This window comes from Capra hircus, chromosome 5, assembly GCF_001704415.2.
Source record: "Capra hircus breed San Clemente chromosome 5, ASM170441v1, whole genome shotgun sequence".
NCBI lineage: Eukaryota > Metazoa > Chordata > Mammalia > Artiodactyla > Bovidae > Capra > Capra hircus.
The window spans coordinates 48,355,388-48,383,244 of NC_030812.1; the positions used below are offsets into that span (position 1 = coordinate 48,355,388).

Below are 27,857 nucleotides of genomic sequence, written 5' to 3' on the forward strand. Positions count from 1 at the left end.
CTCTATAAAGACAACATAGCTGAATAATCTGTCTTGGCTATTCTCCTGTTGCTTTTTTGTTGTTTAATCACTAAGTTGTAGCCCGCCAGATTCCTCTGTCCATGCGATTTCCCAGGCAAGAATGCTGGAGTGGGTTGCTATTTCTTTCTCCAGGGGATCATCCAGATCCAGGGATTGAACCCAGGTCTCCTGTATTGTAGGCAGACTCTTTACCATTTGAGATATATAAACTTATAATATATAAATTTATAAACAGTATAAATTCTCAACCTATTTTTCAGACTTTCTACCTAGAATGACATCACCTAACTTTCTCCACTCACTTCACCCTCACATAGAGATAATATTGCATTATCATTATCAGTACTGTATACTAACAAAATAAATGTTTACTTATCCAATAGCTATTGTCAAATACCCATGCCCTCAAACAGCTTTCAATCCAGCTAAGAAGGCAGTTCATGGACATTAGTGTTCTATATTCAACAGGCAGTTAACTAGCCCAATTTTATACCCAGAAATACTAGGATTACGAGAAGTACATCCTAAGTTCCTGATGTCCTCACAGCCTATACAATTATCTCTGCCTGGGATACTTCCTCAGCCCACCTACCCCTAGCCACTTAGCACATTCCTATCATTTCTAATCCTAGTTTTTCTTTGCAAGGCTTCAAGGGGGACTTAGGTGATTCCCACCTTGGACCCTATGGGCCTTGTACACACAGGCAGTTGCCTACTTTCAGATATAATGTGTATCCCCAAAACACGTTTAACCATCAGCTTTTCAACTGAAACACATAAAAAGAGCAATCTCCTTCCATGCTATTGGACAAGAGTAAGCCATCCTTTCCCAAAGAGCTGAAAAGTCTAAAATCCCAAATTATGATAACCTAGTATCTCCTCCTCAAACAATCCCATCCTATCACATTTTTAAAATGTGAAGAACCCCAACAACCTTCACAGTTGCCTTCAAAAAGCAAATACCCACATGTTGATGGAAAAGGCAGCCTCTGAAATCTCCTCCTACCAGGAATAATGGCATTAATAGAACAGTATGTCCAGACCCTGTTCAATAAGCATTTTGTATAATTTAACTCACTTAATCCTCATAACCATCCATGAAGTAGGTATTATCATCATGCTCCGCCCCCATTTTGTTTTTTTTTTCTCCTCCACTGAGAAAAATGAAGCACAGAGATGTCAAAGGACTTACATGAAACTGCACCTCGTGTAATTACACGGCTGAACCAGGATTCAGGTAACGACCGACCATACAGAGAACATAAATTTAACACGGTTCTTAGGAAAACTAAAAAAAGAGAACTCCCTCTGCTGATGTAGGTACAGTTTTCTTTTGTCATAATTGATCACTAGGACACCACCAACTAGGGGAGCCTTGACTGAGTTACCGATCAACACAGTTTCTATAACGTTTTGTTTTTTTTAATTGAAGTATAATTGATTTACAATATTGGGTTAGATTTAGGTGTACAGCATAGTGATTCAGTTTTTGTGTTGTTGTTCTGTTCTTTGTTTTTCAGATTATATTCAGCAACACTTTTAACTCTTCCACACCTCGCTTTGCTCAGCCCTAAGGTCAGGAGTAAACAGAAATCACATTTAAGTTCTCTTCTAGCTCTAAATTATTATGAATTTGAGACTCAAATTTTTTTCCTCTAAAAACCAGTTCACTTTGTGACAAGGTCACAAGAAACATCTACTGTTTTTTCTTTCAAAGCCACAAGAATCTCCCCAGAAGTGAGAGGTTCCAAAGCTATACAGTACTTTCAAACATTTTACAAATTTCCAATAAGGATATGTAAATTATGACAATATGAAAAAATAATTCAGCAGCAAGACACTAAGAGCTTAAAGAATATGAGAGGAAACTCATATTGTTGTTAAAATATATTGTAAGCAATGATAAGCTACTTTCTTTATTCTAGCCATAGTCTTACTAAGTAACTTTAGGGCAGACCAAGCTGCTAATCATATATCAAGATATTACCTAAATCTGTTATCAGATTTATGCCAAAACTCACAATTCTGGAACCATGTTCCAAAGTTAAGGCACATCTACCTTAATCTAAATGCTAAATCAAGTCAATTAAACCTCAATAAAGTTGAAAAAATGTTCATTTTTTTCCACCTAGCAAAACAAACAAGCTTATGAAAAAGGAGCACACACATCTGGATTAAGGAAGATTCAAAAAATATTTCAACTAATTTTCAGTTCAGTCGCTCAGCGATGTCCAACTCGTTGCAACCCCATAAACTGCAGCATGTCAGGCTTCCCTGTCCATCATCAACTCCCAGAGCTTCCTCAAACTTATGTCCATCAAGCCGGTGATGCCATCCAACCATCTCATCCTCTGTCGTCCCCTTCTCCTCCTGCCTTCAATCTTTCCCAGCATCAGGGTCTTTTCCAATGAGTCAGTTCTTCAAATCAGGTGGCCAAAGTGTTGGAGTTTCAGCATCAGTCCTTCCAATGAATTTCGGTCCCAACTAATTTTGGTCCCCGTCAAAATCACACTAAAAATACAGTTAAGAGATCTTTGTTTATCATAACCAACAAGGATCAAGAAGTAAAAAAACAAACAAACAAAAGCAGCACAGACAACAGCAATAGAGTTTTGAAGCAGAAAAAACATACAGACATGTAGAAATTGACTTAGCAGATCCTAGAAAGCCGGATCCCAAAATGACACGGGAAAGCTGAAATCCAAACTCTATTACACCCCATACTCCACGAAAGAGGTAGCCAGGCTTAATAAGGAGAGTAGGGAGACAGCTGTTGAAAAACATTTGAATCCCTAGATTCTCTCCTCTACTTCATGTGGCTGGTCACTTACTCCTCTGTGTGGTAAGTAACTTCAGTCATAGTCAACTCTTTGTGGACCCCACGGACTGTAGCCCGCCAGGCTCCTCCATCCATGGTATTCTCCAGGCAAGAATCCTGGAGTGGGCTACCATGCTCTCCTCCAGGGGATCTTCCCAACCCAGGGCTCAAACCCATGTCTCTTAGGTCTCCTGCATTGGCAGGCAGGTTCTTTAGCACCACCTGGAAAGCCCGACTTACTTCTCTACCATCCCTGCAAAAAAGACGGAAGTTTTCGTTCCTGAAAAGGGTTAAAACAGAGTTGCTGGACAACCAGCTAAGAGAACTCAACCTAAAACAGAGGGATTCTTTGACCATATGCACCCTGAGTGCTGAATGCAGAGACCCAGCTCTTATCCCCACAAAACTTCCACCCAGGAAGGAAGTTAGGAGACTCTTCCCTGAGGCCTCTCACCAGCTCCACAAGAAAAACCTAGACACTGACTTGGGCTCGGGGCTGGGGGAGGCAGGGGATAAGAAAGGTCCCATCCAGATAACCCTTCAGTAAAGCTCCAAGCCCATAAGCCCTAGTGGTGAGCTCAGACAGAGTTCAAGTCATTCTTTCAGATCCTCACATTTAGGAGCAGACAGCCAAGGACTACCAAATATTCAGAGAACTCGAACTAGAACAGCAGTTTTGAAATTTTTTTTCCTCCCTGTACAGCCTATTTTCTCCAAATAGCTGTTTTCTGTGTATCTGTTTTAGTCTCCATCATTAATATCCCTAGAGCAATGAGAAGATATATTGCATGTGAGATAAGAACAGAATACTGTACATATACATGAAACATGCAAATAACAAGGCCTCAAAGAGGTCTCCGTAACAGGATTGGGAAATAAAGTTGAGATAATCTCTGAGAAAGGCAAGCAAAGTTACAGATACAGGAAACAAAACGAGAATGAGAGCGCGCCCACTCCAGGACGCGGGAGCGCCTCCTCATGGCGGCCGCGGCTCCATGGCGGCCGCAGCACTGTGCGGTGTGGGAGGGAAGGCGTGTGCGAAACGGCGACAGCGCCCGGGGGGCGACGGGGCGGCCGCTGTGGGGCGCACTCTCCGCGGCATCGGCGACCCAGTGTCCGGTCAGTGCTGGCCTGAGGAAGAGGCGGGGACGGCGGTTGGCGACGACCCAGCGCGTTTGAGCCAGGACCCGGCCGAGGCGCGCTCTCCGCCCACAGAAATGAGCCGTCAGACAGCAACCGGGTTACCTACTGGAACCTCCCAGACTGGCACAACTTCGTGCAACAGTCAATGGGCGAGTCTCTTTCAGTGTCCGATGTGTTTTAACCATGTGTTGCCACCGATTCCTCGGTGTCAGGGTGGCCATCTTGTTTGTAGTAACTGTCGCCCAAAGATCTCCCGTTGGGATCCATTCGCAACTTGCCTATGGACAAAGTGGCCAATTCAGTCCTTTTTCCTGTAAATACGCATCTTCAGGATGTGAAATAACTCTGCCACACACAGAAAAAGCAGACCATGAAGAACTCTGTGAGTTTAGGCCTTACTCCTGTCCGTGCCCTGGTGCTTCCTGTAACTGGCAAGGCTCTCTGGATGCTGTAATACCGCATCTGATGCATCAGCATGAATCCATCCCAACCCTGCAGGGAGAGGACATAGTTTTCCTTGCCACAGACATTAATCTTTCTGGTGCTGTTGACTAGGTGATGATACAGTCCTGTTTTGGTTTTCAGTTCATACTAGTCTTGGAGAAACAGGAAAAATATGTTGGTCACCAGCCATTCTTTGCGATTGTACAGCTGATAGGAACACGCAAACAAGCTGAAGACTTTGCTTATTGACTCGAGCTAAACGGTCCTAGGCGGCTACTGACTTGGGATGCCACGCCTCGATCTATTCACGAGGGACTTGCAACAGCCATTACGAATAGCAACTGCCTAGTCTTTGACACCAGAGTTGCACAGCTTTTTGCAGAAAATGGCAAGTCAGGCATCAATGTAACTATTTCCATGTGTTGAAATGGCAATCAAACATTTTCTGGCCAGTGTTTAAAACCACTGCATTTGATTTCAGAGAATAAGGCACCTGTCTGCCTACCAATCAGAAATTTTTGGTAGGTGGAAGCTAGACACATGATGGTAAATAAAAGGAAAGGCCATTAAATAAATGTAATAACATGTAATATATTTAATGTAATAAATGTAATAACACTAATATATTTAAAAATAAATCAACAGTAAGCCACTGATATATATATATATATATATATATGCGCACCCAAGATGGGCATCTTTTATATTAAGAAAGGAAGCACTGTAAAATAATTCTGAATTTGTGTTTGTTGTAGATTGAGTATATTGTTGAAAAATACTGGGTTCTTGTTTTTTGTGTGCGTGTGTGTGTGTGTGTGTGTGTGTGCATGTTTGGATTTTTTTTCCTTTTAACTGAAAAGCCATGTTGAGTGGTCTTGGACCACTGCTTTTCCCCTATGTGAGTCAATACACAGTCCTGCTGCTGTGTGTATATTTTTGTGTGTGTGTGTATTTTTGTGTGTACTTGCTAATTTTTATTAATTCTAGTTTTTCATTAAATAAATTTGACTTTCTTTTCTGTAATTCAGGGTTTTCCTCACTTTTTTTGTACCTTTTAAAGTTAGTGTCTTATTGATAGGCAGAACTGTTGACGGTAAAATTTATACATGTGTTTGATACATATTTTTCCCCATTAATCAGTTTATTAGAAATATTTTAAATTAAACTATTTTGTGAAGATATGGGTTTCAGAAAGGAAAGGTAACATCGGAAGAACCATCAGGAGCTATTTAAAGCAGCTATAAAATGGCCTCCCTCTCTTCTCCAGTTGAGTCATACCTTCAAACTTATTCTTTGTCAAGCTAGAGAGTACTGATTTTTGTTTTAATACTGAGGAAAAAAAATCAGGCTCCCTCTCCCCCCACATATCTTGGACAGATCACATATGTTTAAAATTTGTTCTTGTATTTATTGGTTTTGCAAAAGAAGGCGGCGTCTCACACAGTATTTGTAATTAAAAGCAAATCATTTGTTTAAAAAAAAAGGCAGTTTGCAAAAAAATGTTTTGGTCTTTTATAATTCTCATTAAAAGAATATCTGGCCAATTAAAAAAAATTACAGAATTAGTTCAGATGCTCTAACAGCCAAACAATAGAATTACAGAAAGAGGAAAAAGGAAGAAAAATAAAAATATAGAGGATGTTATATAGCAGAAACACAACACTGTAAAGCAACTATACTTCAATAAAACTTGATTTTTACAAAAGGAGAGAGGAAAGGCAAAGAATTAATTCACATAAATTTTCCAGAACTGAAAGGCATGTTGCCTGATGGAAAAAGCCTGTCTAGACCCGGCACAATGAATGAAAACAGACCCACACCAAGCAACCTGACCATGAATTTCAGAAGGCCAAGAACAAACAGAAGAGTTCACAAGCTTTCAACAAGGAGAAATAAACAGTCCAGTACAAAGGATGTCAGATCAGAAGGCTTCAGACTTCTCTAGTCCAACAGTGAAAGCAAGGAGGCAACAGAGCAGGAATAGAACTGCCAATCGAAGCAAGGATACAATAAAGACATTTCCATCCCTGCACAGTCTCCAGAAATTGACCTCACAGGCATCCTTTCTCAAGGGGACATGGGTGATGATATAAAAAAATAAGGAGGAGAAAACACAGGACACAAGAAGAGAGAACTCCAACACAGCAAAGACAACCTCCAGGAAAAGAGTGAAGAGAGATCTCAAGATGAGAGGTGTACTTCAGACACGGCACGGCCAGTGCGGAGTGGAGCAGCAGCTCAAGTCACAGGGGTGTGGACTGCAGTCAACACAAGATGCTTCCTGCTACTGGTCCCTCTTTCTAATTCAAGGAGAGAATTCCCAGGTGAGCTGGCCCAGATTCTTACCTGGGCTTGTTTATCTCAGTGTGCTGATGAAGCGCCTATTCTCCACTCCCCTCCATACTCACAAAAGTATTCTGCTTGGACCTACTTCTGAGAGCAGGAGCAAAGCCATGGCAGGCTTCAAATCAAAAATAAGCAGCAGTCACAGAGCAATTAAGCCTGGGGCACAACTACTGAGCCCATGCACCTACAGTCCATGCCCCACAACAAGAGAAGTCACCACAATGAGAAGCCTGCGCACTGCAACTAGAGAGTAGCGCCCGCTCGCCGCAACAAGAAAGCCTGCACACAGCAGCAAACACCCAGCACAGCCAAAAATTAATAGAGAGCAGACTTGTGGACACAGTAGGGGAATGAGGGGGTGGGACAAATAGACACAGTATCATGGGAACATATACATTACTATATGTAAAATAGATAGCCAATGGGGATTTTGCTGTATGACTCAGGGAGCTCAAACAGGTGCTCTGTGACAACCTAGACAGGTGGGACAGGGTGGGAGGTGGGAGGGAGATTTAAGAGGGAGAGGATATATGTATACCTATGGCTGATTCATGTTGATATATGGCAGAAACCAACACAATATTGTAAAGTAATTATCCTTCAATAAAAAAAAATTACAAAAAAAAAGCAGTAGTCTACTCCCCTAACTTAGCTGATCATTCAGCAACTAGTCCAAACTACAATCCTGGCAAATGCTACAGGACCCACTTACAATCTTGCCCTCTGACACCCCCAGAAGGGGCTCCAGTGAATTGATCAGACTGTGACCCAGAAACTGGTTATCTTTTCAGAGCTTTTCCAGAAGTAACATTACCCTTTCCCTTCACAAGTAGGGGTGGGCTTGCTACTCAGCTCTTTAAAACTATATGTTATTTATGAATATGTCCAGGAGGTGGGAAAAACTATAAAGAGAAGCAAGCGAATAATTAACACAAATGCAGGAGAGAAAGCCGATTTCAACCAGGGAGGAAGGAACACACAGAGACTTCTAATGTGCCAGTAATATTTGTTACTCAATCTTGATAGGTAGATATCCACGTACATCATCTTTTGTTTATTTTTTAATATACATATATGTATTAGAATATTCTTCTTTATGGGGATACATTCTATAATATTTTAAGCGGTAAGTGAATTCTATTTAAATCAGTGATATTGTTTTAGTATATTAAAACACTAGAGAAACCCAAAACTTTTCTTCAAATTTTTATGCTTGTAAATGTGAAATGTTATATGAAATGGGCAAATTCTATGTCACTCACCCAAGCTGACAGAATAAGAATTAGAGAATACAAATAATGCTATAATTTTTAAAGTTGAATCCATTATTTAAAACATTCCTACAAAGGAAACTTAGGGCCTAAATATTTTACCAGTGAATTCTACCAAACATTTATGAAAGGAATAATTCCAGTCTTACACAATCTCTTCTAAAGAATGGAAAAAGAGGTACCTTGAAGGAGTAACATCATATGACATCCCTTATATGTGGAATCTAAAAAATGATTCAAAAATTTCCATCCATTATCACTGCTTCCATTCAAGATTAAACTGGAGTTCCTAACCAATACACAAGAGGAGAAAAATAAAAGGATGGTAAAGAAATCCATAAAACAAAGTATTTACAGGAGATAAAGATTTTGCATTTAGAAAAAATCAGAAGCTTTTATGATAAATTATTAAAATTAACAAAAGAAAAAGTAAGATGATTAGGTACAAAATTCATGTGCAGAAAATGACTAGAAACAATTTCTTAAAAGATACCAATTCAAAACAGCATCAAGAAAACTCAATTTCCTAAGAATATAGTAAAAATATATAAGGCCTCTATATAGAAAACTGTAAAATATCATTCAAATAAGTTGGAATAATAATAAATAATAATTTTAAATGCCATCTTTACAGACCAGAAGACCCACCATTGTAAAGACATCAATTCTCCCCAAAAAGCCAATAATAAAACAATCTTAAAGAATAACAAGGTGTAAGAACCAAGAGAATCAGATAGCAAGAGTTACTATAAAGTATAATAATTAAGACAGTGTTGCATTAGCTCAAGGATAGACAAAACAGAATAAAAGCTTCAAAGTAGACCACACACATACAGACATTTTTCCAAAAATGGCACCACAGAGCAGTGGGAACAGGATGGTCTCTGATAAACTAGGCTAAGTAATTAGATGTCCATATGGACAAATGAAATTTGACTCCTATGTTATATCACAAACAAAATGAATCAATTCTAGGTGACTCAAGATCTGAAAACAAAATACTAAAACTTTCTGAAAATAAAATGGGATAATAAAAAAGCACCAACTATAAATGCAGCACTGGTTTTGTAATCTATGGGACCCCTTAAAATCATAAACAGCAACAACAGAGCATTAAATCAAGTGTGGGGCTCTAATGAGCACAGGCCCCGTGTGTCTGCACAGATCACAGGCTGATGAAGCTGGCCCTCCAAGAAGCTAAAAGACTAGTAAATTGGACTACATAAAAACTAAGGACTCTTGTCCATTGAATGACACTCTCCTTTTTCAACTGCTCCATTTCCTTTTATTACAATCCTGTCCCCATGTTCCAAAATGAATAGCTACTTAACATACACACCACTGAATATTCATTGGAAGGCTTGATGCTGAAGCTGAAGCCACTGGATGCAAAGAGCTGACTCATTCGAAAAGATCCTGATGCTGGGAAGGATTCAAGGCAGAAGAAGTGGATGACAGAAGATGAGATGGTTGGATGGCATCACCGACTGAAAGGACATGAGTTTGAGCAAACTCCGGGAGATGATGAAGGTCAGGGAAGCCTGGCATGCTGTGGTCCATGGGGTCTCAAAGAGTCAGATGCGACTGAACAATAACAACAACACACACCACTCCTAAAATTGATCTTCAGTTCAGTTCATTTCAGTTCAGTCGCTCAGTAGTGTCCGACTCTTTGCGACCCCATGAATCGCAGCACGCCAGGCCTCCCTATTCATCACCATCTCCTAGAGTTCACTCAGACTCACGTCCATCGAGTCCATGATGCCATCCAGCCATCTCATCCTCTATAGTCCCCTTCTCCTCCTGCCCCCAATCCCTCCCAGCATCAGAGTCTTTTCCAGTGAGTCAACTCTTCTCATGAGGCGGCCAAAGTACTGGAGTTTCAGCTTTAGCATCATTCCTTCCAAAGAAATCCCAAGGCTGATCTCCCTCAGAATGGACTGGTTGGCTCTCCTTGCAGTCCAAGGGACTCTCAAGAGTCTTCTCCAACACCACAGTTCAAAAGCATCAATTCTTCAGTGCTCAGACTTCTTCACAGTCCAACTCTCACATCCATACATGACCACAGGAAAAACCATAGCCTTGACTAGATGGACCTTAGTCGGCAAAGTAATGTCTCTGCTTTTGAATATGCTATCTAGGTTGGTCATAACTTTTCTTCCAAGGAGTAAGCATCTTTTAATTTCATGCTGCGGTCACCATCTGCAGTGATTCTGGAGCCCAAAAAAATAGTCTAACACTGTTTCTACTGTTTCCCCATCTATTTCCCATGAAGTGATGGGACCGGATGCCATGATCTTCGTTTTCTGAATGTTGAGCTTTAGGCCAACTTTTTCGCTCTCCTCTTTCACTTTCATCAAGAGGCTTTTTAGTTCCTCTTCACTTTCTGCCATAAGGGTGGTGTCATCTGCATATCTGAGGTTATTGATATTTCTCCCGGCAGTCTTGATTCCAGCTTGTGTTTCTTCCAGCCCAGAGTTTCTCATGATGTACTCTGCATATAAGTTAAATAAGCAGGGTGACAATATACAGCCTTGACGTACTTCTTTTTCTATTTGGAAATTGATCTTAAGATTCTCATTTCTTTCTCAGTATATTAAAACAAAATGGAAAAAAAAGCTTTTAAAAAAAATCACCAGGTTTAGTACACCCCAAGAAGAGCAACTTTACTAAACAACAGGGAACATGTCAAGAATCTGACCAAATACACAAAGTAGCAGGTGAGATTCCAGAGGGGAAAGAATGACTCCCAGGAGAACATACATAGATTCCTTCTAAACAACACTCTTGACAGTGAAAATGCAAACCAGAGAAGTGGGAGAAGGTGTTTGCATCACATACATCTGACAAAGACTCATACTCAGAATCTATAAGAAAAAGGAGACAACCTTTCTTAGAGACAAAAAGGAAGAGGAAGAGGTGCTGAACCACATTAGTAATCAGCAAAATTAAAACAAAAATCATGCAGCCACTAAAACACTCACTAGAATGGTTAAAATTTAAAGGACTGACAACATCAACACCAAGTGTTGGCAACTCCAAATCTTTGTTATTCTGTTGTTGTTTTTCCCCATAGCACTTATTACTTTAACACCTTCTTGGTGGTTTAGTCATCAAGTTGTGTTGACTCCTGCAACCCCACGGACTGTGTAGCCCACTAAGTTCCTCTGCCCATGGGATTTTAAAGGCAAGAATACTGGAGCGGGTAGCCATATCCTTTTCCAGGGGATCTTTCTGACACGGGGATTGAACCCAGGTCTCCTGCACTGCAGGCAGATTCTTCACCAACTGAGCTATCAGGGAAGCCCTAACACCTTCTTACATACATATAAAAAAGGATTGATTGATTCTCAGTAAGCCTGTGACCCAACTAGGTCAAGGAAAGTGAACTATGGGACTTTCTGGAATTATGGAAAAAGATCTGTTCTTTTGATAAGTTTGCTGAGTTGGAGCTGCTGTTGGTCACTGGGGTGTTATCTAATACAGAGGAAAGCACAGCTAAGAGATGAAGGCATATTTTTAAAGATGCTCTTTGAGCACCTGTATCTGATTTAGCTACACCTGAAGGCACATCCCTGGACTTTTAACTAGGTAAGTCCATCAATTTCCTTTATTGCTTAAATAATGAGGTTCTGTACCCACAACTGAAAGGAGATTCATCACTGCCACGAGATGGTAACAACAAAAAATGGTAGACTGGAAAATAGTGCATTAATCATTCAAAATTATGTTTATGAATAATTTATGACAATAGCACCAGTTTACGGTATGCCACATGAAAAAGGCGGGATACAGAAATATACAGTACACTGACTTTGGAAAAACTTCATATTTTTATTCAAATAGAATAAAGATTCAAAAATTTAAGAGACCCTCTTTAGAAAATTATTTTTTCCTCTTTTTTTCAACTTCTGTATTTTCCAAAGTTCCTTTAATATATTTAAACACTTTTTATTGAGATATAATTGATATACCATAAAATATTCACCCTTTTCCACTGTACAGTTTAATGATTTTTAGTATATTCACAAAATTGTGTACTATCTAACAGCACAGCATTTTCATCACTCCAACAAAAAAGCCTTGCCATCAGCAGTCACTTCCTGTTCTCCTGAACTGCCAGCCTTAGCAATGACTAACTTATTTTCTCTTTCTATGGATTTGTCTATTCTGAACATTTCAAATGGAATCATAAAGTATGTGGACTTTTGTGTCTGCTTCTTTCATTAAGCATGTTTTCAAGGGTCATCCATGTTGTAACATGAATTAGTAACTTCATTCCTGTTTATGGCTGAATAATATTCCAACATATGGGTTTATCACATTTGGTATCCATTCATCCACTAATTGACATTTGCATTGTTTCCATTTTGGGGCCATGATAAAAAAAAAGTTGCTATGAACATTCATGTACCAATTTTCATGGGGATATACATCTCCAGTTCTGTTGGGGAAATACCTAGGGGTAGATAGATGGTTGAGTGCATTACTTTTATAATTTTTAAAAAAGCAAAGGGAATTGCTTCTTAATGGAAAATGTTGAATGTCAGAGACACCAAGCTTAGGGTCACACAAATTCCTTCTCTTGCCAGAGATGACAAGGTACTACTGCAGAGAACATGGCCACAGAAAGAGAACAATGACCACTCCTATTGGACAAAGTCTCTCCCAGGCATTTATGATAGCAAGATTTAATTATAATAATCATGATAATCAAGATGCCAGGGCGACGCACTAATAAAATGAGTCTATAAGCTGCATAAATCCCTGTACTTACTGACCAGACTAAAAATAAAGACATTTCCAAGACTCTCCTGGTGGTCCAGTAGTTAAGAATCCACTTTGCAATGCAGGGGACATGGGTTCAATTCCTATGCTGAGAATGAAGACCCCTCCTGCCACAGCAACTAACTGAACTGACTACAACTACTGAAACGGCCACAGCTTCTGAACTCACGCACCACAACCAGACAGCCCACGTGCCGCAACTAGAGGGTCTGTACCCTGCAATGAAAGATCTGCCTGACGAAACAAAGATCCCGTTTGCCTCAACGAAGACCAGTGCAGCCAAATAAGTAAATAAATAGAGTGATTCTTAAAAAAAAAAAAACAGTATTTTCATATATACGCTTTTCATAGTTTTCCAGTTATCTCTAGATTTTATCACTGGAGTGATAGCACCTTTCACAAACTCAACCAGCATAACTTAAACATTTAATGCACCAATGCAAAAAACTATAGAACTAGGCAAGACCGATCACTAAGATGGCCTCCCTTTTGCTTTCAGGAAAAATAGTCAAACCATGGGATAAGCAAACTGCTTAAAAATCTTAACATCAGAGTCAAACTCCTGGCCAAATAGTCATCTTATTCTTCCCATCATCTTAATGTCTTTGAATGGATTTTCCTACACACCACATGCACTTGTTCCATAATCCATCTGGCCAAGAAAAGATAAAGTATTTTATATCACATGCCAACATGCTAAAGCAGTATATTCTAATAAACCTGAAACTCTATATTATGTGCTTTGCAGGTTACAAATTTCTTATTGCTCCAACAGTAATCCAGTATTATAGAAGTATCACTCTAGTGGCTAAGAAAAAAAAGTAGAGCACTCTTATGTCACAATTTATGGTACAAAGAGTGAATTTTTAGGATATCTATCTTCAAATTCCACCTCAGCCACTAGACAAATTACTTAAAACTTTCTAAATCTCAATGTCCCAATAAAATGTGCCTAAAAACAATAAAATGTGCCTAAATGGGCTTTCCAGGTGGCTCAGTGGTAAAGAATCTGCCTGCCAAGACACAGGAGATACAGATTTGATACCTGGGTCAGGAAGATCCCCTGGAGGAGGAAATGGCAACCCACTCCAGTATTCTCGCCTAGAGAACCCCCTGGACAGAGGAGCCTTGGCGGGCTACAGTCCATGGGGTCACAAAGAGTCAGACATGACTAAGCACACACGCAGGGACAAAATACTCTCAGAGTTGCTATGAGAGATAAAACCAACAGTATGGCATAAAACACATACTTATGAATAATAACTGCTGCCATGGTTCTTATTATTAATTATACCATTAATATTAAAGTGGTTATACTATGGTTACCTTTAGATGACTGGTAAAATATAAGGGAAAAATCTGCTATTCTGGAAGGCAAATATTGATCCTGCTCTTATTCTCACCCCAGTGTGAAAATAAAGGGATGTTACCATAAGACTTGGGGTAGAAAATCAAAAAGTCTAAGTGCTTGCTTCACATGTGTTAGAAATAAAAATGGTCTAGTCATTTTGGTTCATAATCCATACCTATGATTATTTCAAAATTAATATATCCCCTTTCATGAACCAACAGGAAAAACTCATTTTAATAAAAGATTTAAATTGTTTTATTCTATGGCATGTTATAAAAGGGAAAAAATCACTTATGGAAAGAATTATAAGCACTGAATCTATATGGAGAGAAAAGTAGGGATTATCTGGACTCCTGAACATTAAATACAAACAATTCAACATGTTGCTGTATTTGAATGAATCACTGACAGTCATTACTAAAATGGAAGTTCAGTGATTAATTATATACATCTATTTATCTGTTGTTAGCTGACTTTGAGGAAAGAGGACAAATGTACAACTACTGAACTCAGGCATTCAGTCACTAAACACCAAATCTCTGGAGTTCTCTAAATAACCACTTAGTCAAATTTCTAACAATGTCTACATCATAATACTGTATCATATGATGAGAATAATTCTGAGACACTGTTATTTCTTAATTCAACAAAAATACTCTGTTAGTTCCATCTAATAGAGTCTTATTAGCTAGGTGAGAATTTAAATCCCAGGAAAGGAGCCATTATGCCCCATATTCTCTGAAATGTAAAACCCTAGATTTAAAGAGACAAAAATCTAAAATACATAGGAATGGTGCATCCGCAAGTTCACAAGTTGAATCACCGGCTTGTGGACATATTTTTCTTAAAAGACATAAAAGCCAGTCCTTTCATCAGTCAAGCAAAGTCAAATTCTAAATGATTATCAGTCCCTGGTGATTACCAACCCATGATACTGTGCTGACCTGACCTTCCTTTCTCTCCTAACACTGGCTCCATCGCCCACTTGCACTTTCCCACACATCCAAATCCATTCATTTACCACTCTGGGTTTTTAACTTCTGGAACAAACAATACTAAGGGGAAGATGAAAACAATAGTTGACAAGAGAAAAATCAAGATCAAAACGTTTCACCATTAAAAGGGAAAATAATACCGTTTTTACTGAATACCAGTGAATCAATCAGAATCCACGGAAAAATATCAAATACTTGTAAAACATGACAACTTCTTGTAGATACACATGTATATACAGATAGATATGTACTATATAGTATATGTCTGCCTATATATATATGTGTATATTTCTGTATCTCTACCCTCCTTCTCCAGCAATTTCAGACAAGTACTTAGCTCTGGAGAAAACCCTCTATGGAATGACAATTTTGCTTCTTGTATGGAGTATTACATCATTATAATAATAAAGCAGTATTCTGTTTAATTAGGTCAAAACCTTCTTCGGTAAACACCATGAATAATAATCTTGGGATAACAGTGATACAATAAAAGGAGAGGAAGCAAACAGTATTTTCTTTTAAATAACAAACATAAGAATGTAATTTAAGCCATTATATTATCTGAAGCTAATCAAGCCCTGAAACCTGTTTTACACAAATAGACACATCTTAATTTAGAATTTAAAAAAAAAAAACTCTAGGAAGTGTCACTTTACACACAAAATGTGAGAAAGTAAAGGAACAAAAAAGGCAACTTTCACATGCACCTAAAAAGCTGCATTCCATCAAAACACATCACTGTGCCTATATTTACCATACCTGAACATACTGTTCTGCCGTGCTGCATGTTAATAAAAAATACAAAACACAAATGGGGAAAAATTAGCAGAATAAAACATAAAACTCTTGCATGAAGAATTTAAAAAACCAATTCATAAGCTTTTATATCTAGTATCTAATATGGATTAGTAATTTAACATTTGAACAAACCATGTATCTCTTGGTTTTGAATGAATTAACCCCCTGAGACAATTTAATTTTTAAAATATTTTATCCTTTTCAGATTTCAGAGTAAGTTATAGGATCCTGGAGACAAGAGTCTCCTTCTTTTAAGTCAACTGCTTAATTCACTTATTAGAGCAACACACAGCATAAGGAAGCAGAAGCATGACTTCTAGGTTGTGTCTCTTTGCTGCTGTTTTAAAAATAAAGATTTCAGACATTATTTAGCATTAGGCAAAAATAACCATTTTCAACGTGGGATACTACTTCAAATTTAGAATAACAAAACTAAGTCTGTAACATCAGATATGTATTGGATTGGCCCAAAAGTTTGTTCAGGTTTTCCCATTCCATCTTATGGAAAACCCAAGCAAACTTTTGGGCCAAGCCAATAATACATACCTTAACTGAAAAATATAGGAAACTGTCTGAGTTGTTCATCGTTCTTGAAGGGATAGGCTGAAGGGGTAGGCTTCCATTTAAAATTTCTCAATATAAATATTCGAAAATATCATGACTACTGATGTAGCTTCACTAACATTCCAGTCCCACACGGCAAAAGGGCTAAGCCCACTCTGCACTTACTTCTCTTCTGAGACACAGCCTGCAGGCACGCTGTCACAATGTCACAGTTTCTCTGTACTTTGTGCACAAGCCTATCTTTCTGCTTCAGCTGCCGAAGTAACTTTGCTGATTGAATGCCAATCCTGTACTTTAGTTCTCGAAGGATCGTCTCCAGTTCATTCGTGTCTATCAGCAAAAAGGGAAACAGAACAATAAATACTCTGAGAGGAATACAAATTCCAATATGATACTGATCATAAGATAAATCTTTGGAACATCCTTTAAACCAAGTAATCCTGAATTTTCACCCAGGATTACATACACATATTCAGCTAAGAGATTGATGAAATAAGTCACTCATCTATTTCCTGCCCTGTCCATGTAAATACTGTAAAATATATTTTATTCTTGAGGCTACCTGTAACATGTAGGCAAAGAATCTTAAGATATCCAGCTCTGATTGCAAATTTATGTTTCATTGACTCAAAATTGTATCATTAAAGTGCTCAGACGGTAAACTTGCAAGAAAAGAGAATTTTTTAGTCTATTAAATCAATGATAAACCTAACAGCTGATAACAACTTTTTAAAGTACTCAGCTTTGTAAATGATCAGTTAAAAGTAAGTAATACTACATTTTCTAATGTAGATGTATGCAGTGATGACCATTCTGTTTCAAATACACAGTCTTCCAATAGCTTGAATATTGGGACAATACTTCACCTCCAAATATGGTAGAAAATATATTTCCTTTAATCAGATAAATAAAAGATAGTTCACATCCATAAAACTAATACTCTCAACATCAGTTTTTCTACTAAAGAAAAAAGACTTGAGAATCAGAAGCGATCACAACATTTACGTGGATAATCATTACAATTTGGGAGTTTCGTTAGTCATACTTAATGTTATCCTTAGTCACCATGCTGTGACCTGCCAGGCGAGCAGAGCCTTCTACTTGGCGTGGCATTGGTGAGGCCCTCATTAGAGGTCCTGTGTGCGGTTTGGATCTACTCATTCTGAAAGAGATTTAGAGAAACTAGAGAGGGTCAGAGAGAAAAAAAGAAATGTTCAAAAGTAAGAAAAATACTCCAGAGATCAAAGGAAGTGAACTTTGGGGATCTGAGTAACACAGGTGGAGGGGGGTATTTGCTTTAACAGCTGTCATACTCAGTTGACCTCATTATGAAAAATGCATTTGACCCTGAGTTAAAAAGAACTACCTTTGGATTAATCAACTGTCTTATCTTAGACAAGGCAGTGCTCCAGGTCTCAAATTATACAAGATTATTCTGGGAAACAAATGTGAATAGCATTTATAAACATCAATATAAAGAGCAATAAAGTAAGAATAAGGAATTGCTATGAAGAAGAGAACAAAAGCCCATTATTTCTCTCACCTTGAGTTCAAATGTGAGACATAATGAGAAGAACGAACACACTTTAAGTTAATTGAAAATACTTGGGTTCTGAGGATGATTAAATATGGAATCAAGCAACAGGAAAACACCAGAGACTCTTTAAATCTATATTCCTTCAAATAGAGCAAATTTGAATGTTCAAAGTAGTTCCTTCTAGAAACAAAAGAGGTAGGAATATCATCTTGCATTCAAATTACACTTTCCTTCCACTAAAAAGTCATTTTCAGTGACTCTTAAGGTACCTACAGCTCTACGATTTTTTTTAATAATATGTACTGTCCGGTATAGCAAAAATCGTCATAGTTGAATTTGAAAACGCCTTTTACAGCAACGTCTGCTGGTATGTAAATATCCAGAAGATAAAAATAAGGTCTCTTTTATCTTTATATGTCCCACAGCATCAGCCATAGCTCCTAACACAGTGTTAAATAAATGAGGAAAACTGAAGAGATCATCAACCGATCATCATCAGTGATCATCATCAATGACCATCATCTCCTCTTTAAGGAACTCCAGTGTACATAATAATAAAAATAAGCATCCTCAACTTGATGGACAAGAGTTTGAGCAAGCTCCAGGAGTTGGTAATAGACAAGGAAGTCTGGTGTGCTGCAGTCCATGGGGTCACAAAGAGTCAGACACAACTAAGCGACTGAAATGAACATTTATTGAGCACTTCATACACATTAACTTACATAAGTCTCACGTCTTCGCTATAATGCAGTAGTATTTTCTTTTGTTGAAGTATAGTTGCTTTATGATATTTATATTAGATTAAGGTATACAGCAGTGATCCAGTTATATTTTTTTAGATTCTTTTCCACTATAGGTTATTACAAGATATAGTTCCCTGTGCTATATAGTAAATCTTTGTTGCTTATCTATTTTATATATAGAAGTGTGCATCTGTTAATCCCATACTGCTAATTTATCCATTCCCCCTGGCTTTCCCCTTTGATAATCATAAATGTTTTCTATGTCTGTGAGACTGTTGCTATTTTGTAAATAAATTCATTTGTATTATTTGTTAGATTTCACATATAAGTGATAGTATGTATTTGTCTTTCTCTGCCAGACTTATGAAGCAGCAGCATTATTATCGGTAGGTAAGGAAAATGAGACTCAGAGAGGTTAAAGAACTTGCTAGTAAGGAACAGCGAGCTGGCAGGATGTTAACTCAAGCTGACTCCAAAGTTCACGCCCTTAATGAAAACACTGAGAAGAGCACCTGGATTTCCTGAGAAACCATTATGGTGCCTCACATAAATAAATGACCCACACATGCTAAATATCTAAATAGGTGCCAGAGCAAAATCCCTAATAGAGGGAAAAGAAAATTAACCACAGGTTATCTACTTTATAAGAGAGTCTTAACTGTTTTATGTCAGGAAGGATATTTTTTGATCCTGAAAAAAATCAATAAGATTTTTCTAATAAGATGTAAAATTATTTTAGCAGACAGCAGTTTCCATCACTTGATTCTTCATTCTGAGTACTCTGATGATGTTTATTGGTAAAGGTGTGTATCTGTGTGTGCAGGATTGGCATAATATGGCATCATGCTCTTCCTTAGAGAGTCGACTACAAAGAAAGAGGAGATTAGCAGGGAGCTTAAGACTGAGACCTGGGCAAAACTGGTGCTTATAGGTCTTAGGAATGAGTAGGAAAGTGGTCACTCATTGTGATCTGTAGTTCCAAAACTGTGACCTCTTTCTTCCTTAAACTTTAGCTTGCCAAATTTCCTCTTCCAAAAGGAAATTACTAATCCACAAAATTCTCTCAGTAACGAAAAGTGAATAACTTTGTGAAAAAAACGAAAAGCCAAATCATAATTCTTCAAAACGGATTAGCTGGATTCTGAAAGAACTATTGCCCTACGGAACTTCTTGGCATAAACAGACACTCTGAGAACAGCCAAATAATTGTATAAAATTAAATGGCAGGACTCCAGCTAAAGTCTCAGGCAAGGGGAGGAAGGTGGAAGCCATTTGTAACAATCAGCTGGGGGAAAAAAATCTTCAGGGGAAGCCAAAAGAGGAAGGAAAGCTGTTTACACAGATTTCAGAAAGCAGACAGATTTACTCCATTTCTAGTTTCTTTTCCCCTCTGGTACCAGCTAGACTGATCTTACAAATAGGAGACAGGAGACCACTCCATAGTATTCTTGTTCCTCCATTTCCTGGTAATTTAGCACAAGGACATTAATTCAAGAAATGTTATGATAGCTTAGCATTTGTTTTCTACACCTCACTTCATTTCCTAAATTGAGGTCTGGATATATCTATACAAAAAGGTAATTGTAAGTAAGTGTAAGTGCCTGAAAGGCAAGTTGAGGGGGAAAAAAATATCTCAATTAGGACTAGACAGCAGCATCAGAGTCTGATAACAAAAGAAACACCAAACTAACCTCTGCCCCCAAAAGTCAAGGCCATTTTCTGATCGACCTCTTCAACTGAAGGTTCCAGCAGTTAAATGCTGTGATAACTACATTGCTCTAGGGCCCTCCACTAACCCGCCCCCCAAGGGGGAAAAAAATCCACCTAATGAGCTTCTTGAAATCTGGCGTTCTAAGAAATGGATTTCACACGTTCTGCTTAGAAACTGCATTATTGAATTATTCTGCCTCACTAAATACTATCCAAGTATGCAGCCAAAGAAGGATTTAAAAAAAAAAAAAAAGGTGGCTGCTTTTTTTTTTCTTCTTAAACTAGCCCCAAGTGTCACCTCTATTCCGCCTGGGGACCCTCTAGGTAATTTCAAATGGGTAAATCAGAAACTCCAAACCCGTCTTAACAGCTGTTCTGATGCAATTAGAACCTGGACTGCCTCTCGCCTCCGGCCTCTGCAAACACTAGGAGGGAAGGGGTCGGGGAGTAGGGGAGACCCGTGGCTACCATTCCAACAAGCGATGCTTCACTAGCCGGCTCAAGAGGGAATGGGGGGACGTAAGAACTAAGACTAGTTATGAATCCGTGACACTGTGGACAGCCGCGACGGATCAAAGGAGACGCCCTAAACATAGTATCTCCGGGCGCTCGGCCCATCAGCACAGGTGCGCACAGGTGAGCGCCGGCAGATCTGGAGGGGGCTCTGCACAAGGACGCTCCCCGGACACCCCCACCCGCCCCGGCCCTCACCTTTCTGCCGCAGGTACTGCCTCTGGTGCCGCGGGCTCGGCCGCTCCTGCAGCTCCTGTAACACGCGGGAGTCGCCGGCGCCGCCGCGGCCGCCCAGGAACACGTCGGAGCCGGAGGCCTCGGTGGAGCTGTCGAGGCTGTCTCGGCGCCGCTGGCGGCCCCGGGGCCCCCGGCCCCCGCCGACCGCCTCCTCCTCCTCGGTGCAGCTGTACAGCTCGGTGAGCAGCCCGCTCACCAGGGACGCCGTGCGGCTGCCCCGTGGCTCGCCAGGCTCCGGGTCCTCCTCGCCCTCCCAGGAGTCCCGGGAGCCCCGCGCTCGCTCCGCCCGGGGAACTCCGCGCCCCGAGTCCTCCGGCCTCGCCTCGGGCTGCGGGCGCCCCGTCCGGCCCCCGCCGGCCGGCAGGACCTCCATGGCCCCCGGCCCCGCTCCCGCCGCCCCTCTCGCGGTGCCGCGCCGGCCAGTTCCGGGAGGAGGCGCGGCCTCGGCCCCGCAGCCGGTGTCCTGGGCCGGGCGCGGCGCCAGCGGGCTCCGGATCCCCCGGTGCCCGACCTCCCCGGGGCCGGAACCCGCGCCGCAGCTCCTCGGCCCCGGGCGGGAAGGAGGCGGGGGCGGCCACGCCAGTGGATACCTGGGTTCACCTGCCGCAGGTGAGGCCCGCCTGAGCCCGGGAGCACTGTCTAAAGAGAGCCAAGGAGCAGGATGTGGCCAGAACGTGTCAGCGTGAAGCCCTTAGCCCGGAGGGGGAAGGGCGCTCTGACTGCTGCCGCCTTCACTTGCATGTAAGTGATTAACTCAAAAAGAGGGCAACTCTTGCATCCTGTTCAGCCACCAGAAGGAAACGGTGCCTGGGAGAGTTCCAAACACCCAGCAATAGGCCAAGGCCGGGAGCTCCCTCCACATACTCCTCAAAGCCAGCCCTTCTCACCTTCCCACCTGAGTCGGACAAGACTGAGCGACTTAGCAGAGCACAAAGGCGTTTCTTAGTTTAGATTCTAAGATCTGGAATGTACTTGAGATTTAATAACGCTGTAAACTTTTTTCCTTCGGTGAAAGAATTAAGATTAATAAAGATTCTTTCACCTAGATTACGATCAACTAAATCTCTGGCACAAGACCTAACAGAATGGGGATTTAATAAATGTTACCAGAAGACAAAACTAATAAATTGACGCAGCTGATTCTATCAGTAAAATGAAAAGTTTACATGATACCCTAGACCTCAATGGAAGAATTGGATGCCCCTCCACTGTAGATATTTCTGTGAATTATTAATTATTGTCAATGTTTTCGTGTGCCAGAGACAGTTCTGCCTTCTTTGCATGAATCTTCCCATTTAATTCTCACTTTAACCTAGTTGGAGAAGGAAATGGCAACCCACTCCAGTACTCTTGCCTGGAAAATCCCATGGACAGAAGCGTGGTAGGCTACAGTCCACGGAGTCCCAAAGAGTCAGACACGACTGAGGGACTTCACTTTCACTTTCGCCCAATTAAGGAGTAAGCACATTTAGGGGGATGGGGAGCCCGCGGGATCTTAGTTCCGTGAACAGAGATTGAACCCTCACTGCCTGCTTTGGAAACCCAGAATCTTCGCTACTGGACCACCAGGGAAATCCCCATCTTATAACATATAACATTATATTAGTTTCAGGGATACAACATAATGATTTGACATTTGTACCTGGGATTTCTTTGGAAGGAATGATGCTAAAGCTGAAGCTCCAGTACTTTGGCCACCTCATGCGAAGAGTTGACTCATTGGAAAAGACTCTGATGCTGGGAGGGATTGCGGGCAGGAGGAGAAGGGGACGACAGAGGATGAGATGGCTGGATGGCATCATGGACTCGATGGACGAAGTCTGAGTGAACTCCAGGAGTTGGTGATGGACAGGGAGGCCTGGCATGCTGCAATTCATGGGGTCACAAAGAGTCGGACCCGACTGAGCAACTGAACTGAGATGAACTGAAGAAGCATTTTGAACTGTGGTGTTGGAAAAGACTCTTGAGAATCCCTTGGACTGCAAGGAGATCCAACCAGTCCATCCTAAAGGAGATCAGTCCTGGGTGTTCATTGGAAAGACTGATGCGGAAGCTGAAACTCCAGTACTTTGGCCAGCTGATGCGAAGAGTTGACTCACTGGAAAAGACCCTGATGCTGGGAGGGATTGGGGGCAGGAGGAGAAGGGGACGACAGAGGATGAGATGGCTGGATGGCATCACTGACTGAATGGACATGAGTTTGGGTAAACCCTGGGAGCTGGTGATGGACAGGGAGGCCTGGTGTGCTGTAATTCATGCAAAGAGTCGGACATAACTGAGCAACTGAACTGAACTGAAGAAGCATCTATCTCAAAGTTGAGTGTAATTTACTATAATCCATAGAATGTAATTTACATAAATCTGTGTACAAGATACAGACTATGAACATTTAAATTATTTCCAAACCTATATCACAGTCTTGCCAATAATCTGTTCACCTGTCATTTAAAACTCCCTTAACAAGACTCTCAACATTTTTGATAACTTGATAATTTTTTTCAGCATGTGCAAACACATAAAGACTAAATTGCTATGATGAAAATTATGATGATTCTTGGAATGGCTGATTTGTAGAATCTAGCAGTTAACCTTTTACTCTAATCCTTCAGGGATTACTCATTTTTGAGTCACAAGAGAAAGGTACAGGGTCATTGCTGGGTTTCAGCTTCTCCTCGTGGATGTTCACTCTTGCTCAAAATTAATTGCTGATTACAATTTATTTATATCCTTGGAGTGCAATACAATCCCTGTTTTCAATTTAATAACTATACATAAAAAATCATATTTTTCCATCCAAAAAGCTGAGATAAGAGATAAAAAGAGGGTTTCATACTTTAAAAAGCCACCATGCCTTAGACAGACATAGTAGACAGTAGAAATACATAGTAGACAGTAGAAAGACATTTAAGTTATAAAATTTGAGTGCTTAGAGGAACTTTGAAGATCTCATTTGACTAGTGCTGGAAAATTATACTATATTTCAAAGTGACAGACTATAACAAAAAAAAAAAGTGACTGCTCAATGCCTATCAGCTGGGAACTGAATCTCTCATCTCTCACCCATATTCAAGGGACATTCTTTGAAAATGAGATGTCTATTGTGCCAGCACTTAGGTAGTCACTGACAAAGGCCTACTAACATCATTTGCCTAAACTGCTTTGTCTAAATCCTTGCTTCGTGCCTCACTTGAATGCTTTCTGATGGATGTAAACACATCATACAAAGATCTTCACACTTTGAGCCTGTTCCTACACGTCTATCCCTTTGCCTCCACCCCAGACCTCCCCTTCTCCAATCTCCCAGTCATTTTCCTCCCAATGTGATGAACAAGCCTGCAGAGGCCATTCATCATTGCCATTGAGTCCATGTATATTCTAACTTCAGATCACTTCTTTCTACCTAAACTGGATGGCCAGGTGCACCACCCAAAGCTCTGCTCATTAAAAGGTTTTCTCTCACCACTGTCATTCAAGGCCAAGCCCAAGTGAGGCTGTAACGCACCCATCACCCACCCATATACCAAGCTGTTTATCCTTAAACCAAGCTCAGGCTTTCTCCTCTTTCAGCTGGTCTTTAGTCCCACAGGTGTAAGCCGAGATAGGAGTACAGTAACCATAATGAGTGATATGGAAGTCTGCACTCTCTCTTCATGCACTCGTTTGCGCCCTTATTCACGCTTAGTTCGAGATGTACCATTTCATCCTATGTAGAACTCCTGCTGAGGCTTCCCTAGTGACTCAGTCGGTACAGAATCCACCTGCAAAGTGGGAGACCTGGGTTCAGTCCCTGGGTTGGGAAGAGCTGCTGGAGGACAGCATGGCAACGCACTCCAGTATTCTTGCCTAGAGAATCTCTCAGACAGAGGAGCCTGGCGGGCTACAGTCCACGGGGTTGCAAAGAGCTGGACGTGACTGAGAAACTAAGCACAGCACAGCAGCAGAACTACTGCTGATGCTGACCAGCTCTATGACTTGAGGATCCTAGAGAACCCAGCTGGTGATGGGTAGCTCAGGAAGCATCATCATTTAGTGCCTATTGGCCAAGAGTCCCATTTCAGTACATTAGGAGCTCTTTTTCAAAAGATGTGTAATTCCTGCTATAGGTAGCATAACTTTGCTCCAAAGTCCCAGGAGTCTGCATTGTGATCTTCCTATTGGAGTGTGCTTCACAGTGCATCTTTTCTCATCACTGATACCTGGAGTACCATAGCATCTGCCAGAAGGTATGGCCCAAGCAGACGGGCTGTGTGCACGAGTTGGAACTGCCACCAGGAAAGACTGCAAGATATGATCTCTGCAGTTGTACAGATCTGCGTTATCAGCAAGTCCCCAGGCTTGGTTTAACATTCTGTTGTCATCAACTTGAAATTACTAAAAATATTTTCTTCGAACTTGTGTTTTGTAAGTGAAGTCCCATGGGACAATGGAAGATGTGCATAAACAGTGGAGATAAACCAGGATTGAGGGTAGAGCAGGCAGTAGCCAAGCACCAAAAAATTGTCATACCCCATCTCCAGGCAAGCCAGAGAGTCTCAGGGCCCCCCAGGTGAACAGGCAGAGACCAGAGCCCAGGCTGGCGGCAGCAACAGTGGAGAGAACAGTGGAAAAGCAGCAGCCAGCAGCAGAAGAAAGGAAGATTTTCTACTGAAAACTGATACTGAGACCTACTGTAAGGGTCGAGCTTGTCCATCTGTTTTTCCCCAACGATGTTTGCACAGATCTCTTGAGATCCAGGACAGGAACTGCCAGCTTTCAGGCAATACACTTTGTCAGTAAATCACTACAAAATAAAAGCACACGTGGGTATTGAAATGAAGCATATCAGAAAATTATTAGACTTCTTCAAAGAGTTTAGAGTCTCTGGTTTTGAAAACTTCTACAATGTCGCAAATCAAATATCCACGAGCTTAGACAGAAATTAAATTTAAAGATCATTGCATGGAGACTTCCCTGGTGGTGCAAGAATCTGCCTGCCAGTGCAGGGGACACAGGTCCCCTGCAATCCTTGGTCGGGGAAGATTCCACATGTCATTGAGCAACTGCGCCACAACTGCTGAAGTTCATGTGCCTAGAGCCCGCGTTCCGCAAGAGAGGCCACTGCAATGAGAAGACAGCACACCATAAACAGAAGCCCATTCACCACAGCTAGAGTAGCCCCTGCTTGCTGCAACTAGGGAAAGCCCACCTGCAGCAACAAAGACCCATAGCAGCCCAAATAGTTAATTAATTTTTTAAAAAGATCATTGCACTGGATGGAAAAGAACACTATTTTCATATGTAGCTCTGGATAAATTAGTTATTAGTGATGAAAACGACTTAAAATTTTACTTTTTTCTTATAATTGAAGGTACAGTGGTGAAATGCATATATAGGCACTTATATAAAAACTTGAAGCCACTTGAGTTTTCTTGTATACCCTTCACAAATCATAGGAAATGTCAGAGGAAATATTACAATGTAACTATTACACCAGTTAGAACTTTACAATTGCAAAAATCATAAAAATGTATGATTTACATTTAAAATTAAATTCATATCTAAATAAAACTGATCTGTAGAAATAATTAAATGTTTTTATAAAAATTATTCCACAGTCATCAGCTCTACCTGTGCTAAAATTTGTATTTTGAAATAATCTCTCAAAAATTTATCCCACTGTTATACACTCTATAGAGTACCCTTAAAAGCTCCCGTATAGGTTATATTAGAAGAAATATCCTCCTTAAAATTAAAAATTATCAAAAATCATTTGCAATTCAAGCATTTGCTCAGAGCCACTGAGATTGCTTTCAGTTATATCAATTGAAAAATGACATTGTTAAAAATACACATTTTAAAGGCCTAGGAAATGAATTTGTAGGGAAGCAAGCCAGAAAAATTAGATCATCAATCAAGATATCACATTAATAAAGTATTATTTATTGTATTATATAAATTATAACACCAAAAAATTTTTTGCCGTTTGTTAAGATTAGTGTCCTTTATTCATCTATCACTATAACCCCTATTGTATTTTGTAAGCAATTCAATATTTCTTAATGAAAATGTTGGTATCTTATCATCCTCAGTGTCACTTTTTTCCTGTTATTTTAACAAAAAGCCCCGCAGATTATGTTAGCAGCCGTGTCTGCTACAGTGTGCTTTTCTGCTCCAGCCACTCAGTCATGTCCGCCTCTCTGTGACCCCATAGATGAAAGACTGCCAGGCTCCTCTGTCCATGGGATTTTCCAGGCAAGAATACTGGAGTGGGTTGCCATTTCCTACTCCAGGGGATCTTCCTGACCGGGATTGAACCCATGTCTCTTGCATCTCCTACATCCGTAGGTGGATTCTTTACCACTGTGCCACCTGGGAAGCCCTATCTGCTCCAGCCTCTACCCAAATCTGGTATCCTTTCCAGTCATGCTGCATACGGGCTACAGCAATACTCCTACATAGAATGGGTTGTGTATGAATACCGAAAGGCCTACCAAGCAATGTGCCTCACCCTCCCCTTTTTTTTTTTTTCAGCAAGAAGTGGAAGAAGCAGTGATTCGTTTTTACTTCCTGACACAACCCTGGACCCTTAAGATCCTTTG

The 27,857-nt window shown here is 40.5% G+C and overlaps 1 protein-coding gene and 1 pseudogene across 4 annotated transcripts in view; one reads left to right on the forward strand and one right to left on the reverse strand.

Annotated features, from left to right (window-relative positions):
* Window positions 1-22,643, reverse strand: part of TBC1D30 (TBC1 domain family member 30) — a 92,428-nt gene extending 69,785 nt beyond the window's left edge. For 2 of the 4 annotated variants that reach the window (XM_018047983.1, XM_013963894.2), the window contains exons 1-2: window positions 21,241-22,637; window positions 16,705-16,869 (exon numbers count right to left, since the gene is read on the reverse strand). In XM_018047983.1, the coding sequence (XP_017903472.1) occupies window positions 16,705-16,869; window positions 21,241-21,652 (577 nt within the window). In that variant the 5' untranslated portion in view covers window positions 21,653-22,637. Of the gene's footprint in view, window positions 1-16,704; window positions 16,870-21,240 lie in introns of all 4 variants that reach the window. The other 2 variants (XM_018047984.1, XM_018047982.1) reach the window with 2 other exon arrangements.
* On the forward strand, window positions 3,867-4,852 carry LOC108636008 (annotated as a pseudogene).